This window comes from Frankliniella occidentalis, unplaced genomic scaffold, assembly GCF_000697945.3.
Source record: "Frankliniella occidentalis isolate FOCC.00 unplaced genomic scaffold, Focc_3.1 Scaffold6, whole genome shotgun sequence".
In the NCBI taxonomy this organism is placed as follows: Eukaryota; Metazoa; Arthropoda; class Insecta; order Thysanoptera; family Thripidae; genus Frankliniella; species Frankliniella occidentalis.
The window spans coordinates 868754-884857 of NW_026267136.1; the positions used below are offsets into that span (position 1 = coordinate 868754).

At 38.7% G+C, this 16104-nt stretch overlaps 4 protein-coding genes across 5 annotated transcripts in view; 3 read left to right on the plus strand and 1 right to left on the minus strand.

The window, feature by feature from the left end:
• The window catches only part of LOC113218213 (cytochrome c oxidase assembly factor 6 homolog), a 3835-nt gene extending 2348 nt beyond the window's left edge, over window positions 1-1487 (minus strand). Inside the window, exon 1 of the mRNA XM_026438466.2 lies at window positions 1343-1487. The gene's annotated coding sequence lies outside the window, so the exon portion shown is untranslated. The remainder of the gene's footprint in view (window positions 1-1342) is intronic.
• A 216-nt stretch (window positions 1488-1703) lies between these two features.
• Window positions 1704-13388, plus strand: LOC113218154 (sortilin-related receptor). 2 transcript variants are annotated; one of them, XM_052271230.1, is made up of 25 exons: window positions 1705-2060; window positions 2916-3161; window positions 3247-3408; window positions 3494-3808; window positions 3907-4166; window positions 4255-4468; window positions 4546-4731; window positions 4913-5186; window positions 5278-5488; window positions 5585-5794; window positions 5871-6045; window positions 6128-6366; window positions 6453-6678; window positions 6763-6915; window positions 7017-7206; window positions 7318-9056; window positions 9139-9385; window positions 9521-9619; window positions 9712-9867; window positions 9973-10250; window positions 10334-10611; window positions 10682-10878; window positions 10970-11170; window positions 11305-11319; window positions 11847-13388. In XM_052271230.1, exons 1-25 carry the CDS (start codon window positions 1824-1826, stop codon window positions 11906-11908), a joined length of 6570 nt encoding a protein of 2189 aa, XP_052127190.1. In that variant the 5' UTR covers window positions 1705-1823; the 3' UTR covers window positions 11909-13388. The 2 variants fall into 2 exon arrangements, with proteins under 2 accessions (XP_052127194.1, XP_052127190.1); XM_052271234.1 differs by lacking the exon at window positions 11305-11319 and having other exon boundaries at window positions 1704-2060.
• A 181-nt stretch (window positions 13389-13569) lies between these two features.
• Window positions 13570-14728, plus strand: LOC113218177 (uncharacterized protein C16orf52 homolog A). The gene is made up of 3 exons (XM_026438408.2): window positions 13570-13787; window positions 13952-14164; window positions 14245-14728. The coding sequence occupies exons 1-3, from the start codon at window positions 13679-13681 to the stop codon at window positions 14430-14432; spliced, it is 510 nt and encodes a 169-aa protein (XP_026294193.1). The 5' UTR covers window positions 13570-13678; the 3' UTR covers window positions 14433-14728.
• A 388-nt stretch (window positions 14729-15116) lies between these two features.
• The window catches only part of LOC113218156 (cyclin-dependent kinase 14), a 162223-nt gene continuing 161235 nt past the window's right edge, over window positions 15117-16104 (plus strand). Inside the window, exon 1 of the mRNA XM_026438380.2 lies at window positions 15117-15342. Within this exon, the coding sequence (XP_026294165.1) occupies window positions 15273-15342 (70 nt within the window). The 5' untranslated portion in view covers window positions 15117-15272. The remainder of the gene's footprint in view (window positions 15343-16104) is intronic.

Consider the following 16104-nt stretch of genomic DNA (forward strand, 5'->3'; position numbering starts at 1 on the left):
CCCACACCACCACGATATCAGTCGGAAAGAGTGATTCACGCCTGACGACCTCGGGGTGCCTCCACACAGTTTGGTCCCGAGCGGCCGTATCACTTGTGAGGGGGTGCGGGCCGAGAGGCGTATCGCATCCCGGAAGGTTTTCGCGAAAGTCCGAGTGTGTGTGTGGTTCGCGAGTACAAATAATAGTCATGCAGGCAGACGTTGCCCTACTTATTATTAGCCAGCCAACGCCGGCGCGGGCCGCGGCGGTTGGGTTGGTAACACGGTACAACCCGGTGCTCTACTGTACTGCGAGTACTGCTGGGTCTGGTACTTCAGCGCAAACAGACCGCCCTTTCCTAGCGCAGCAACCCACGCCTTTGAGTCAGTTGTCCGGCAGCGTTCGGGGAAGCCCCACTCTCACCTCCAAACGCAATGCAAATGATGTAATTTTGGGAAAGGATCCTAACGTTGAAGTACATTAGGTATTAAAATGTAGTATGACAGTAAAATAGGAAAAACTGAGAAAAAATCATGAACTAAAAGCACTGGTCTGCTGTGCAGGGTAGACTGTGAAGTGTCACTGAGTTTTCAAAGTGGGTACTGAAATTCAACATAAGAAATCAGAACTCTAGAACAGTTACAACATGACAAAGACCACAGTCAGAAGCATCATATCTAATACATGTCTGAGATTCAACTCAACGTCTTGTGGTTGTGATATTATTGCCAAGGCATTTGATTCACACACAGAAAAAAGTACCATACTTTTTGCTTCAGCATGTAAAAATGTGACGGTAATGCCACGTTTAGATAGTGTTCAAAGTTGTGCTAAAGACTAGAGAAGAATGGTGGGTAGAGTTATGGCCATTATAGAAGATGGGTAGAAGGGGCTTTCAAACGAGTCAATATCGACATACAGTTTGAGTCCAAAATGAATGCAGTAAACAAGCTATTTGGATTGGGTTTCCCTTTCTCCTTTACATTAGACCTGAACCGAACCGTTAGTGTCGGAACGACTAAGAGTTTGAATAGATTCATTGACAATGTTTACTATTCAACGCTCTAAACACATCCATTCTAGGTTACAAATTGCACCATACAAGGCAGTCTTCCGAGATTTTTTTCTGTTAGAATTTAAGAACTTTTTTTTTTAAATATATATAATTTTATCAGATAAATGTCCGATTTCAAAACGTAACGCGACAAACGAAAAAAATCTGCATATATTTTGGAAAACGATATTCTAACCTAAACTCACAACATGCTCACAATTAAAAGGCAGTCAATGGCAGAGCTAAGCTGACAAAACTCACTTAGACTAGACATAGGAAGTAGAGATATAAAATGAAGTATTACTCACACTAGAATTTCAGTTTAAAAATTCATTCATTAGAAAAAATTCAAATGAAACTATTTTGTTTCGGGTCTTGGAAGGCACCTTGTTCTCTCCGTTTCTCTTCTGCTGTCGCCGGCATACGGTGCAGTAACTGAAAAATGTGCAAATTCTAAATGTTAAGTTTTTCCATTGAATTTTCAAAATTCACGAAGGACCAAAATATATTTTTAAATTGTTTGTTTTAATAAATAGACTGTAAATGTTGACAGAAATCTTTTTTTTTTTTTTTTTCACCAGGTGCACAGTTTCTTGGAGTTGGTGGGCCCGGAAATGAAGTTTCGTTTCTCCCTGCTAGAGGGCGCAGTCGTCAGATTTGTGTTGTCAGCAGACAAGTCAAGTCGGTCGGTATCTCAGTTCACCCAAAGCAGTGCCCCGCAGTGATACCGATTCGAGGAGAGTTTTCTTGTGATTGTGCTATGTTGTGGTGTCCGCTGACAGCAGCTTAATGTCACCAGCATTTCTCGTTTTGCTTTTTGTGTCGGCGGCTTGGGCAGAGAGACATGGCCTTCCGCCGAGTACAATTTCTATGTACAAAGACAGTCATCGTGAGAGGAGAAGTCCAGTGACAATTGACTCCAGACAAAATGATTACCTGTCATCGTATGGGTCCCTTGACCAACACTTATCAGGCCTTCGCTCCAAAAGGGACATTCGACCCGAAAATTCGACCATTGCCACGAAGGTAAGGATATTTTTGCGGGGCAAATCCCTAATTGCGCAGTGGTGAAAGAGCTTTGTACGCTGGCCGGCGGACAGTGACGTACGTTGCACAATATTGATTGTCGGCTCTGCACCCCGAGCCGAGCCGAGGGATGCACCCATGTGCATGTGCAAGTGCATGCGGGTGCATGCGGGGCGAATGTGCCGGGCATTCTTTCCTCATTATGTGGATGGGGGTGCCCGCCCCGAGAGACCTCCCCCTTCCTTTATAGTTGTCACATACACATACAATAATATTTAGCTGGAGGCACTTCTTTCAATATCAGAAGCTTACCTTCATTTTTGGATTTCATTCATTCTTTCAACTGAATACCAGTTCTTTCAACCACAAGTTTTCGCCTGCTCATGCCGTTTTGAACACATTGTCTGCACATTTATTTACTGTTTGGACACATTTGAATTAGTTTTTATAATGGCATTAATCAATTTTGCGTGTTGCTGTCTTGTTCCGAGAATATTTGTGTTTGCCAGAAATGCTTAAATCATGATACAGCAAGTAATGGTGGTTGGCAATTTGCCCAAGGGTTTTGTGAAGTTGGGGTTAACTCTAATGACACAGCTCTTTTACATTTTGATCATATTTAATTTCAAGACCGGTTTTCATTTCAGTTTGTATTGCTGGGTTTCACTCAACTGTTTATTTATACTTTCCTTGCTATCTTATGTATTTAAGAGATAAGATAGAGCCCAGCATGACTGTTGTTGTGGTGTTTCCAAAACTTTCAAGCAGCTCATAAACTTAATGTAATATTTTCTGCATAACCCCTCATAAATACTTATTAAAACTTATTTTGGTATATCTTTGATTATGTTTCAGATAAGCCTACTCAATGACTCCCATTCTCTCCTTATGGTACATTGGGCAGGAGAAGGTTCTGATGTTGTGCTTTGTCTTGCAAGAGATCCAATTCAACGTGCCCTAGTGATCCCCAAACCTTCAGCGCTCTTTATATCATACGACTATGGAGACACTTTTCAAAACAAAACTGACCTGTTGAAACTGAATGACGGTGGCTATGCTATTGTCGAGAAGTTTTACAACCATCATCGACTTAGTGCTCATGTAAGTACCTACTTTCTGTATTTACTCAAAAGTTCTATTCTTTTACAAGAATATTTTGTACTAATTCTGCTCTATTTCCTTACAGGTTGTGCTTACAGATGTCACTAACAAAGTAATTTTTAAAACCAAAGACAGTGGCCAAACCATGGAACAAACAAAAGTTGATTTTCATCCCTCAGATGTACTATTTCATGATGACGATCCATTTACATTTTTAGTTTATGACAAGGTTGACCCTATGAAAAAGGTAGTACAGTGTTCATATTAAAGAAATAGTTTGCTTGCATCTTCCACAAGGCTTCAGAAAATAATTAAAGTTTTCTCCACAACAGCTCTGGTTGACTAAAGATTTTGGCCAATCATGGACTCTTGTACAAGAATCTGTCAAGTCTTTCTACTGGACCATAGGCACACTATCTGTAAATGATGATTCAGATGATGATTCTATTGGAGATTTTGATGCCAAAGACAGCTCATCTAACAATGTTCCAACTCTTTATGTGGAAAGACAAGAGCCTAGTGGTTTATCTACTGTGCTTGGTTCAACCAACCTTTTCAAGAGTTTCACAATTATTGCAAGAGATGTCAAAGATTTTCATGTGAAAGGCGACTTTATGTTTTGCACTCGTGAAGTGAGACAGGCTGAGGTAAGTTAGAGTTATTCAATTTTTGAACAAGTTAACCTTGTGCATAAGAAAGTTAATTTTGTGGATTTCAAATCATTTATACTCTATTTATTTTCTAGAAAACTGACCATGAACTACTTGTGTCATTCAAACGTGGCCCTTTTGTGAAAGCAGAATTTCAGACTGACCAACCAACTTTGAAATACCACATAGCTGATGTGAGTGGCGAGCAAGCAATGATTGTGGTTGTGCATGATCCCCATCTAGCTAATCTTTATGTCTCTGTTGATGTAACTCGAGAATCAGTTAAATTTGCTCTTTCTCTTGAGAACATCTTTTGTTACATGCCCAATGTCACCTGGCAAGGTTCATGGCTTGTGTAAGTAGTCTTTGGGATTTAATTGTTGCATTTTTTTCTTCTCTACTGTGGCTGTACAAAATTGATATCTTTTGCATGATCCCTGCAGCGATGTTGCAGAAGAACCTTTTGCTACTCTGACTCGAGTTGAAGGTCTCAGAGGAATTTACATAGCTTCTGTTGTAACTTCTAAAGCCAAATCTAGTGGTCACATTGGTCTGGAGAATTTGTCAACCATGATAACATTTGATCGGGGTGGAGAGTGGAAATTATTAAATGCCCCTCAATACGATGATGAAGGAAATCCCATTGACTGCAAACTTGTAAGTATCATACTATAAGCTGTAGAACTCTTAGTGACACTTTGCTAATGATTCTGAACTAAAAATTATTTTTGCAGAAGGATGGATGTTCGCTTCATTTAGCTCAGAGCTTTGCCCATCTTCACCCTCAGACGAGATATGTTCCTATTCTTACTTCCAAATCTGCTCCTGGTATCATTCTTGCCACAGGCATGGTTGGCAAATCTTTAAAAGGTCATCCTGGTGTGTTTTTAAGTGCTGATGCTGGAGTTACATGGCGACAGGTATTAAATTTTCAAAAATTGGTCTTCTACCTAAACACTTTTTGTACAATGGAATCCAAAATTCACAACCAAGGCAATTCTCACATGGAAATGCTGAAATTGGAGTTCTGTTATACAAGTGAAAATGCTTTCTTTTATACTTTTAAATCTGTTTTTAAATTTTATCAAAACACTCTTGCAGGTTTTGAAAGATCTCTATTTCTTCAATTTTGGTGATTATGGGGGTGTTATTGTTGCTGTTAAATACTATAAATCTCAAGGAGAAACACGACAAATTTTGTACTCCACTGATGAGGGACAAACATTTAATGCTCACAACTTTTCCAATAGTGACCTGAAAATGTATGGTCTTATGACAGAGCCTGGTGGCAACACAACGGTGTTCACTATGTTTGGCTCGGCTAAATCAAAGCATCAGTGGATCATTGTGAAAGTTGATATGAAGAATTCATTCAGTAAGTTACTTTTTTTTGAGCATTTATTATTTATACTGTCATTCTTCTGTGTGTAGTTTATTAAAATTTTCTCTTTTTTTTTTTTTTATAGAATACAATTGCACAGATGATGACTACAAGTTTTGGTCCCCTGGAAGCGGTCCCTTAGGCATTGGAAGTGATGGGGTGCGTGTTCCATGCCTGTTAGGTCGCACAGAAACCTACCAACGTCGTCTTCCTCACTCAAATTGCTACAATAGTCGTAATTATGTCAGACGCGTTAAAATGGAGGTCTGTGGCTGTGATGCAGAGGACTTTGATTGGTAAGTTTAATGAAAATTTTTAGTCTCTTAATTTTATATAATGATAATAATTTGAATTTGTTTTCCAATTTAATCTATATTTATTTTGTTACATAGTGATTATGGGTTTAAGAGGGACTTGGATCACTCTGCAACTCGTTGTATCCGTGATCCCAGTCTTAAAATATCACCTTTTGCTCAACCTGCTTCATGTAAACCTGGGGCATTCTATGATCGCACCAAAGGTTACAAGAAAGTTCCCGGAGATGTTTGTGTTGGTGGACATGAAGACAGATACTTGCCTGACCGGATTGCGTGTCGAGTCACGTATGTCATCTTTATTTATAAATGCAAATTAATAGTATCTTAGAACATGTTGTCATTGCATTTGTTCAAATTTCAGAGAAGAAAACGATTTTCTACTTGCTGCTCAAAGAGACAGGATTATTAGAATTGATATGGAAACAAATAAGTTGGACCCTCTTCCCATTTTAAATCTGAAGAATGTTATTGCTATTGATTTTGACATGCGAAATAATTGTGTCTACTGGGCAGATATTGTCTCTGACACCATTGGGGTGAGTATTTTGATACTTCAATTTTCTCATCAACCCTTATTGAAAATCAAACACTATTATAAAGTTTTGTCTGTATTTTCAGCGCCAATGCATGAAAAGTGGTGTAGACCTGCCAGAAACAATTGTCAGCACAAACTTAAAGTCTGTGGAGGGCATGGCTTTTGACTGGGTGTCAAATTTGCTGTATTTTGTTGATGGTGCACGAGCTACAATTGAAGCTGTAAGAACTGACATCAGTCATCAAGGGCGTATGCGAAGAACAATTCTCAGCTCTCCCAACTTAAAGAAACCAAGGGGAATCGCCTTACATCCAAAAGCAGGGTCAGTGCCAAATGTTCAGCTTAAATGTATGCCTTTTACAATTTGATTTGCCTCGTGTTCATCTTAAAATTCGGCTTTGTGCTTAGGTACATGTTTTGGTCAGATTGGAACCCTGAGAGACCTAGTGTGAACCGAGCTAATTTGGATGGTAGCAGCATCAAGAGGTTATTTGAAGGCACCAAAGTTGTGTGGCCCAATGGTGTAACAATTGATTACATTGCAGAAAGGCTGTACTGGGTTGATGCTAGAGAAGATTATATTGCTTCATGCAATCTTGATGGAAACAATGTTATTAAAGTTATTAGCAAGGATGTATGTGTTGGAATAATCATCTCGCAATGTTAGTCTACTGACGTGATGTCTTCATTGTAATAATCAACTCTTATTTTGTTGTAGGCAAGGGTATCTCATCCATTTTCAGTCGCTGTGTTCAAAGACAACATGTATTGGGATGATTGGAAACAAAATGCTATCTTTATGGCTGATAAAGATCATGGAGTTGCTATCCAAAAGATAACTGACTCCATGATTGGCTTGATGGAAATCAAGGTTAGTTCTGGTGTGAAGTGTTCTTAATTTTACATCATGAAACTAGAAAGCACAAAATGTACGAAATAACCCGTTTTTCTCATATACACTTGTATTTCTAGGTCTACGCACACAGTCTTCAACAAGCCACAAATGCTTGTGCCAACCAAACATTGTGTTCTCACATTTGTGTAGGAGCGCCTAATGGGGCACATACATGCCTTTGTCCAGATGAAATGACCATGAATGAACATGGTGCCTGTACCTGTCCTGGTGATAAGCCACCATTCAAAAATGGAACTTGCCCTCAAGGTAATTCTAATCAGTTTTTTTACTACATTCTAAATTTATTTGTTTGAAGTGTTTATCAGAATATGTGTTTTGTTTAATTTCGATTATTAATATAAGTTTTACATGTTACAGTTGCACATACATGTGGCCCAAATTTCTTTGCTTGTCATAATAATCAGGTGTGTGTACCCAGTAAATGGCAATGTGATGGAAATGACGATTGTGGAGATATGTCTGACGAATCTAATTGCACACAACCAGTCTGTGGTCCAAAGATGTTTAGATGCAATGATGGAAAGTGTATCTCTCCACACTGGCGGTGTGACATGGACAAGGACTGTGAAGATGGCAGTGATGAAATTTGCAATCACGAAAATTGTACTTCATCTCAATTCAAGTGCGGAACTGGTCATTGTATTGATATAAAATGGGTTTGTGATGGAGAAAATGACTGTCATGATGGTTCAGATGAAGCAGCTTGCAACCACACCCCACCCACAACTTGTCCCATGAATGAATTTAAGTGTGCCAATCGGTCACAATGCATTCCAGTCACTTGGAGGTGTGATGGGGAAAAAGATTGTCTTGATGCCTCGGATGAGAAAGACTGCCAGGACCATCGCAAATGTGCTGAATGGCAGTTCAATTGCACAAGTGGAAAAACCCCATGTATTTTTAAAGCATGGCAATGTGATGGAAGTCCCGACTGTGATGATGGTAGTGATGAATTAAATTGCAGTTCATCCTCCCCAACTTCATCTCCTGTTCCATTTACTCCACCTAAAAATGACACTTGTGCTAGTGAATGGATGATTCGTTGTAAAAACAATCATTGCATTCCAAGTTGGTGGAAATGTGACAGAGTTGACGACTGTGGCGACAACAGTGATGAAATTGGGTGTGGTTACGATGAATCGGAGGAAGAAGAAACCTCTACCGACCTGATTCCTAAATCAACTTGTGAAGCAAACCACTTTCAGTGCTACTCAGGAGAATGTATACCGGATGCATGGGTTTGTGACAGCACTATAGAATGTTCTAAGGGTGAAGATGAATTGAACTGTGATGCAAACACAAACTGTCATGAACATCACTTGTTCACATGTCGAATTGATGGGTCATGCCTCAGCTTTTCACAAGTTTGTGATGGTATACCTCAATGCCCTGATGGATCTGATGAGTCCTCTTGTAATCCAGAAAAAGATTTAGAACCCTCAGCACCTAGATGCCCTTACGGATTTTCTCCTTGCTTGGATGGAACCTGTATACCCATTGCTGTCTTCTGTGATGGCACAATGAATTGTATGGATGGTTATGACGAACATAATTGCACCAAAAATGGTACAAGGGTTTATCAGGTGTCACAAATGGGCTATGATGAACGGTTGCAAGATCCACATACCCTTCTGTTGTATTGGTGGATACCTGTACCAAAAGATGTCCAGCTCGAGTACATGCCATCCATTGCCCCAGTAGTACCATCTGGTCGTCAGCAATTACCAGTCTGGAAAAATCATACCCGTTGGATTTCACAACCTGATTTCAGGTTCTCCAACTTGACAGCTAATACAATGTACAATATGACTGTTTATGTTCGTGTCAATGGAACTGACAAAGCTTTCCCACCTGCAAAGTATGTGCAAGCTTCAACCGGAGAAGACACACCCAGTGAACCATGGAGAGTTCAAGCCAAACCCGTGAACTACAATGAGGTTCAACTTACTTGGGAACCACCAATTCACCCACAAGGTAAAATTGTGGGCTATAGAGTTTACATGACTCCACCTCTTCCACCAAAATCAATAGAAACTAAGGAGCCTCGTGCAACAATAAAGTATGACTTTGAAGCCAAAACAAATTACTCTTTCTGGGTAAGTTTCATGTGTAGTATCTCTTTGCTGATGTCATACTTTATAAAAATTAAGAAAGTAATCAACTTTTAACTTTATCTAGGTTGTGGCATTCAATAACAAATTGGAAAGTAACAACTCTCTTGTTGTGAAACTAGAACTTAGTGGCATTCAAGCTATAAGTGTAGTCGATGATTTTAAGGTCGCCTCTCAATCAGGAGATTCTGTGACCCTTGTATGGAAAGCTTCGTCAGCTTCTGATGGACCTGTTGAATATGAAATTATGGTCCAAGCACCTCTGCACTATCCTGCATTTCAACCATACAGGACAGTTAATACTACTATCACAAGTAAGACATTCATCAACAAATTAAAAGTTAATTTGGTATATTAAATTTATCCTAAAAGTCCTACCACACCTTTTATCTGCATTTGAAAGTCTTTGTTGCTTGCAATCAAAAATTGTTTTGTTTAATCTCTTTCAGTACCCAACTTGTCTCCTGGCTTAGTAGTTCTGTTTCGTATAAGAGCTTGGCATAAGAACTTCCCTGGACCATTGAAAACTGTCTCCTCAAAGATAAATGGTTAGCTGATTATTTCAACAGTCATACAATTGGTTTAAAAAGTAGATTCTTTTTACTGTGAATGCCTAATGATCCATTTTAATATTCCACAGGAAAGCCTCTCCCCAAAGTGACTGGTTTACGAGCTGTGGTACTTGGAGATAGTCAATCATCAGTCGAACTAAAATGGGATGCTGTCAATGACTCACGAAGCGAGAATTGGAAGTATGGAATATATTATGGGCTTACAATGAATGAACTCTTGGAGAGTGAGTATCAAAAAATCATAAGATGATCTAATTGTTGATATGGTTGTGCTCTGTATATATCTCTCAACATTGCTCTAAACAAAATTTATTTCTCTTTCTGTTCAGAACCAAGACTTATTAGTGATAAAACCAAAGCAGTTGTAAAGGATTTGTTACCATGTGAATCCTATTTATTTGCTATTGGGCTTGTTGGTCCCCTTGGTTATGGTCCTCTAACTACATTGCCTCCCTCTCGTCCAATTGTCACTGTTTACTATCACCAAGCACCCCCCAGGCATTTAGGTGCACACTCAGAAAAGAATCCTGGTTCAAATGACACATTTATGATTGTACATTGGAATGCATCATGTCCAAGCTTCAATAACAACGCCACTCGATATGTTGTATGTATTCTTCAGATCAGAATATTTGGCATTGCTTTACCATTCTAATTTTAAAGTAATAATTGTATTTCTTGTGTTCGTAGGTGACTATTACCGAAACAAGTCTAAACCATACCTCAGCCATCACAACATTACCGACCAATGATAGTTATATTGAGACTCATTTCAGGGTTCACTCTGGTGGCCACTACAACATAACAGTTCAGACAGATGCTGAAAATGCTGTAATTGCTGGTCCTATTTCGTATGATGCACCCCCCATTCCATCGCCACATCAGTTCCAAGTTGAGCCAAAGGAAAATGGAAGTTACATTTTGTTTTGGAAGGATCAACCTTTGGAAAAAACAGTTCATCCAGATGTGTAAGTATTTGTCTTCTCTTGGGCTAACTAATTTGGTTTAAAGTACAGCTCTAAACTTTTGTTTTAACAGATATCAGTATGAGATTTTAGTCTCTGAGGGAAAGACATTGAATGAGTCTATAGCCAAGAGATTCCTTGCTCCAGCTCCACCATTCACTTTGTATGATGTATCCGAGGGAATAGTTTATTCATTTGCTGTTAGGGCAGTTACTTTGAATGGGTACAAATCAAGTCTTTCAGAAATCCGATCTATTGAAGTTCCCTTAGGTGAGTTTTGTGTTTCTTGCTTTGAAAAAGTATCACACATAGTGTCACAGTAATAAATACTTAACATCTGTGTGTGTGTCTCCCTTTATAGGGTCTTGGACTGCTGCAGTACGAAGTGGCGTTCTGCTGTGGACTGTTCTTCCTGGATTGATACTCGTTGTTGGGCTTGTTATGGCCCTAACATTCTTCATGTGGCGCCACAGGCGGCTTCAACACAGCTTTGCCTCTTTTGCTAACAGTCATTATGATACACGATCAGGGGCAGCTACTTTTGGTGGTGCGGATGGACTTGGTAAGATAAACCCTACTACATACAAAAAAATTCACTTTCTGATTACATGATATGACCTCTTGCATCATACATCACTGGTGCTGTTCAGATATTGTAGTAGCCTCTTAAAATGTGCATTCTTTTTTATCTTTCAGGGGGGGATTTTATTGGTAAGCACCTTCATTAATCTTGTTGGTTGTGTAGTCTTGGGTCTGTGTATGTTAGTGCCTCTTGTCCGTCCATGCTTTACTGTATTGCCTTGTACTTATGGCATAGATTTCATGCTCCAGTTCTTTTTAAACACAAGGTGCTGCTTGAGAGTTAAGTCAGAGTAAGAAGAGGGAAACTAGTTATGGTTTAATCAAATAATCGGATTTTTCTGTGTTTTTTTCCCCCCAATCATTATTTTAGAATAATGGTAGTTAGTATGTTCTGTAAATTCTTACTGTGCGAAGTTTTATGCCCCAATTTATAACACACAACCAGGATTTGCAACGGGGGAGGGGTCATCTTGTGTCTGTTGCCTACTTGTAGGTGCAAGTAGTGCAAGTTGCCTACATATCTTATGTTTTTGTGGGGATATGCGCTTGTACCCAACACATTAAATTACCTAAAGAAATCAATATGGTCATTTCAGCAGAGCAAAACCTACTAATGCTACTATATTGTATTAAATTGTGCTTTTTTATTGTTTCAGAGGAGGAAGATTCTCCAGTGATTCGTGGCTTCTCAGATGATGAGCCTTTGGTGATTGCTTGAGGAAGAAATGATAGTCAAGTGACTGTGATACATTCTAAGATTATGTCTACGATTTAGAAGTGTTCTAGTTATCTATTATAATGTCCAAGTCGTTTTGCTCCTAAGAGTTCATTAGTGCTACAAGGTACTAGTAGGCATTGTTGCTAGTAGATGGTGATTTTCTAGAGATATCTTGTAGTCTGTGGTTTTTTGCCAAGTCTCTTGTAAATTGGTGAGCAGATGTAATTCAAATCAAAACAAAACAATGAGTTCTTTTGTTCTAATCTGTACATTTGTTTGTTACCAGAACAATATTTTTATTTTTTATTTAGACTTTACACATCGTGCAATCACATTTTTATTTTAAAATTTCTACCTTTTGAATGTTTGTTTTAAATGATATTCTCCTTTTTTTTTTTTTTTTGATTGGTTGGGTTGTTCAGTGGTATGAGCTTTAACATTCCAGAGATGTATAATACATACATACTTCACCTCAGATCAAGCTTATGCTTGTTGTTTCTTCTAAAACATTGAACAGTTTGTCCTCCTCAATTGTATCCCCCCCCCCTTTTTTTCCCTCCCACATCTTTTCTTTCTCTGTTGAATCAAGTTTGTATGTAGTGCAATGTCTTAATAGCTTTGTAAGAGTTTGACCTGAAGGGAGAACTTTTGTGCACACAACCTTTTTTGCCTTTGGTGCTTTGAAAAGTCTGTAACTAGTTCTAAATAAGATCTCAAATTCAGAAGGGAGATTAGAAAAAACTTTGTAGTGCCTTGAGAGTTTGTTCTAACCAACCAAAGGTAATGTAAACCTGTGCAACTTAAGTTGTTTCCTAACAGGCATTGTAGTTTTAATTGGACTCGTGTTGGGTTGTGTTTGTCTAGCTTTCCTGTATTTGATAATTTTGTATAGAAATTGAGTCCAGTGACTGTGCTAGTTTTGTTAAGTTTAACCTGAAAATATTTTATTGTATTAAGTTGTATTATGATGGAAAATCATGCTAGGTTTCCCAAAGGCAATACATATGTGTTAAACACCGTTTGGTGACATGCAGCGGTTTCATCACTTCAAACATGTCATAAATATCATGACTCCTGCGTCTATGTTGAAGGATCAATGTCTTAACTATTGACTAGATTTGTGCAGCTTTACCTATCTGGTTGTGCCATTTTGATAAAATGAGTTTTTACTTGTTTTATTTGGAAATATCTTGTCTGTCCCTGTATTAGTATTGTGTATTTGTTCCAATGGCTACAACCTCTCCTCAGCAGCCAGCGAGCTGCAACGGTAGTTTCACATTGTTGCTATTGTCCCATTTCTGAAATACCTAGTATCATTTATTTTTGAAAGTATTGACCTCCAACCTGGCAGCGTTTTTGCGGTGCCTAACTTGCATCTTGTATTTTTCAGTAAGTACTGTTTCTTTACAGATGAAAAGAACATGTTATTGTGATTTGACATGAGAGTATATTAAAGATTATATGTATATTGGACTGATAATACGTGAGCATTGTTTCTTATTTATTTGTTCCCAACATGCCAAGTGGGCTTTGGATATAATCAACCAAAGATTCATCACAATCAACCTAATAAACGAATCTGCGGAAATGTACGCGTACGCGAGGGAAGCAGAGGGAAGTTCTCCCCTAATCTGTGAATAAGAATACAACATACACACTATTTGCAGTGAGGACAGACTGTGATGACGTCACTTCACGTCTGGTTTGTTGGTAAACCAAGGCTCTTCGCAAGTAGATGTCAAAAAAACAAAAAAACGATTCATTTAATGCATGAAAATGGATAAACTAACGATTATTTCTGGCACACTGTTCATGGCTGCAGATGTGTTTGCTATCGTGAGTCTCGCTATGCCCGACTGGATTATCACAGATGTCGGAGGTTGGTTTTATTATAACCTTACTCTTTTGTTCAGCCTACGTCTGTTGACTTACGTTTTACCTGTGAAATAACTATTTTTCTATTATTTATCTACTTACCTGTTCAATTTTACAGTCAAAATTTTCTTGCATTGTGTGTTTTAATTGTTAACTCACTGATTACAGGCGATACCCGACTTGGACTTATGTGGACCTGCATGACTCTATACGACAGACCTCAGGTTTGCTTCACACCAGACCTTCAGCCTGAATGGTTGCTGGCATTAGTCTGCATTTTTGTGGGATGCATTTGCATAACAACAACTATAATTTTGTTGGCATCGTCTCACTGGGACCGAAATGTTGTGCCCTATGCAAGATGGGTTGGATTTACCGCAAGTAAGTTTTCAATAACGGATTAACAGCCAATCTGTTTCTTTCATGATTTTAACATTCTGTTTATTCTTATTTTTTTTCAGTGGTTCTCTTTTGTATGGCTGCTGTTATATTTCCAATGGGTTTCCATGTAGATGAAATAGGAGGACAACCGTATCAATTGCCCAATAGTCACCAAGTAGGCATATCTTATATTTTGTTTGTTTTGGCCCTTTGGATCACTGTTATCTCAGAGTTATTTGCTGGAAAAGTGTGCTTGCCTCACTTCTGAGCTGATGTATATGTTGGGTTTGTTGTATATGCTGACTTCTGAACGTTACGTCATTTCTTTCTTAAAGATTACTTATAATTAAGACATTGAAAGGGACATTTGTAGAAAATCTAAGGACATCTGTTACAGTATTAATAGTATATTTAGATATAATATTTGTTGAAAATAATTCTTTTTAAGAATACTCATAACTGAATTAGGTTAAATATATGATTCAAATACCCGTTTTATTCTGTGATAATAAATAATAATAATTAATTATGGATATAGGAATAAAAACTACTTTACTTTGAAAATTTGTTGCTCTCTCTCTCTCTCTCACCTGTTCTTTGTATTGTCTAAACAAAAATTGGTTTTCCCAGGCATGCCTGCGCACACAAGCACCTTTATGCTGTATGATGCTTTGGGCTATTTGAGGGATGGGATAATGCCCGGTCAATGCGTTAGTTGACACCCCGTTGCCCCTTCCGTGAAAACTTTCAATCTAACTGAGAACTTGCTAGCCCCAATAGACTGGTAAAACGTAACTAACACTTACCTCAAGGCCAAATGAGGCAAGAGTGGGGTGGTCGGCATCCCGCGTCTGTTCAATTGAAAGGCGCGAAAGAGACGCGGCAACGTCGCAGTTGAGAGAGCGGGCTCTTTATAGAGTTTATAGTAGGCTGTGGTAACGACAGGTGCTGCCCTCGCGCGGATTCTTGAAGAACGATTTAGTATGGCGTTCGGTGTTCTGGTGTTCTGCAAGTGCGTGCATTTATCCTGTTCTTTTAACGATTTGTTTATTTATCGCAATGACTCTCGCTGTTACATAAATTGAACTAGTACGGGACAGTGTTGTAAATGAACGTAACGGTGAGCATGTTTGGGCTGGTGGACAAGAAGTCCCAGCAAGACGGAAAATCCAGAGACGGTGAGTGTTTACAATAGTAGATTCATCACACACATGAATCAGAATAACTTCTGTCTAGAAGTTGACAATGTTTGCATGACTAAAACCGCTATGTACTTTATCAATCTGTCGCTATTTTAATTAGTAATAATGACATGCATACCAATATAATAAGTTCTTAGGAATGCATGCGTTACAGAATTGTTGACGAGGATCCAACAATATCTTGTTATACTTGTTATATATGTTACACAATTATTTTTTTATTTTCTGTGACACCATTTAGACCACTATTGGTTTACAATAGTCTGTGGTCTTGCTAAACTTTGCATTATTAATATCGCCACAAGTTTTCATGCCACATATTTTTTCTAAATAAACACTTTCGTCACAAACTTCCATTTAACTACAAAATTCTATTTTTTTTATCACTTCTTTCAAGCGCTGGTATCAAAATAAAAAATATGACCACTACACAATCACTGTTTTTGTGGTGTGCATATTAAATTACCTCTGTAATAAGTCAAGTCAAATTTCAGTCCCATGGAACAAGCTCAAATTAGTCACTGCAGCCAGGAACAGTACAAGTGCATACTCCTACGGTGTGCAATGCACAGGTGTTCTGAGTAGCAGTTCAGAGGGCAACGTTTGAGTGAAATGGCTGGGGTGAGGGAGTGGAGTGGGAGAGTGCTGGCGGGGTGAGGGTGGGCAAAGGGGGAGAACGGGAGAGTAGGGTTAGTGGGATTCTGCGGGTAGGAGTGCGTCGCGGGGTGAGGAAGGAAG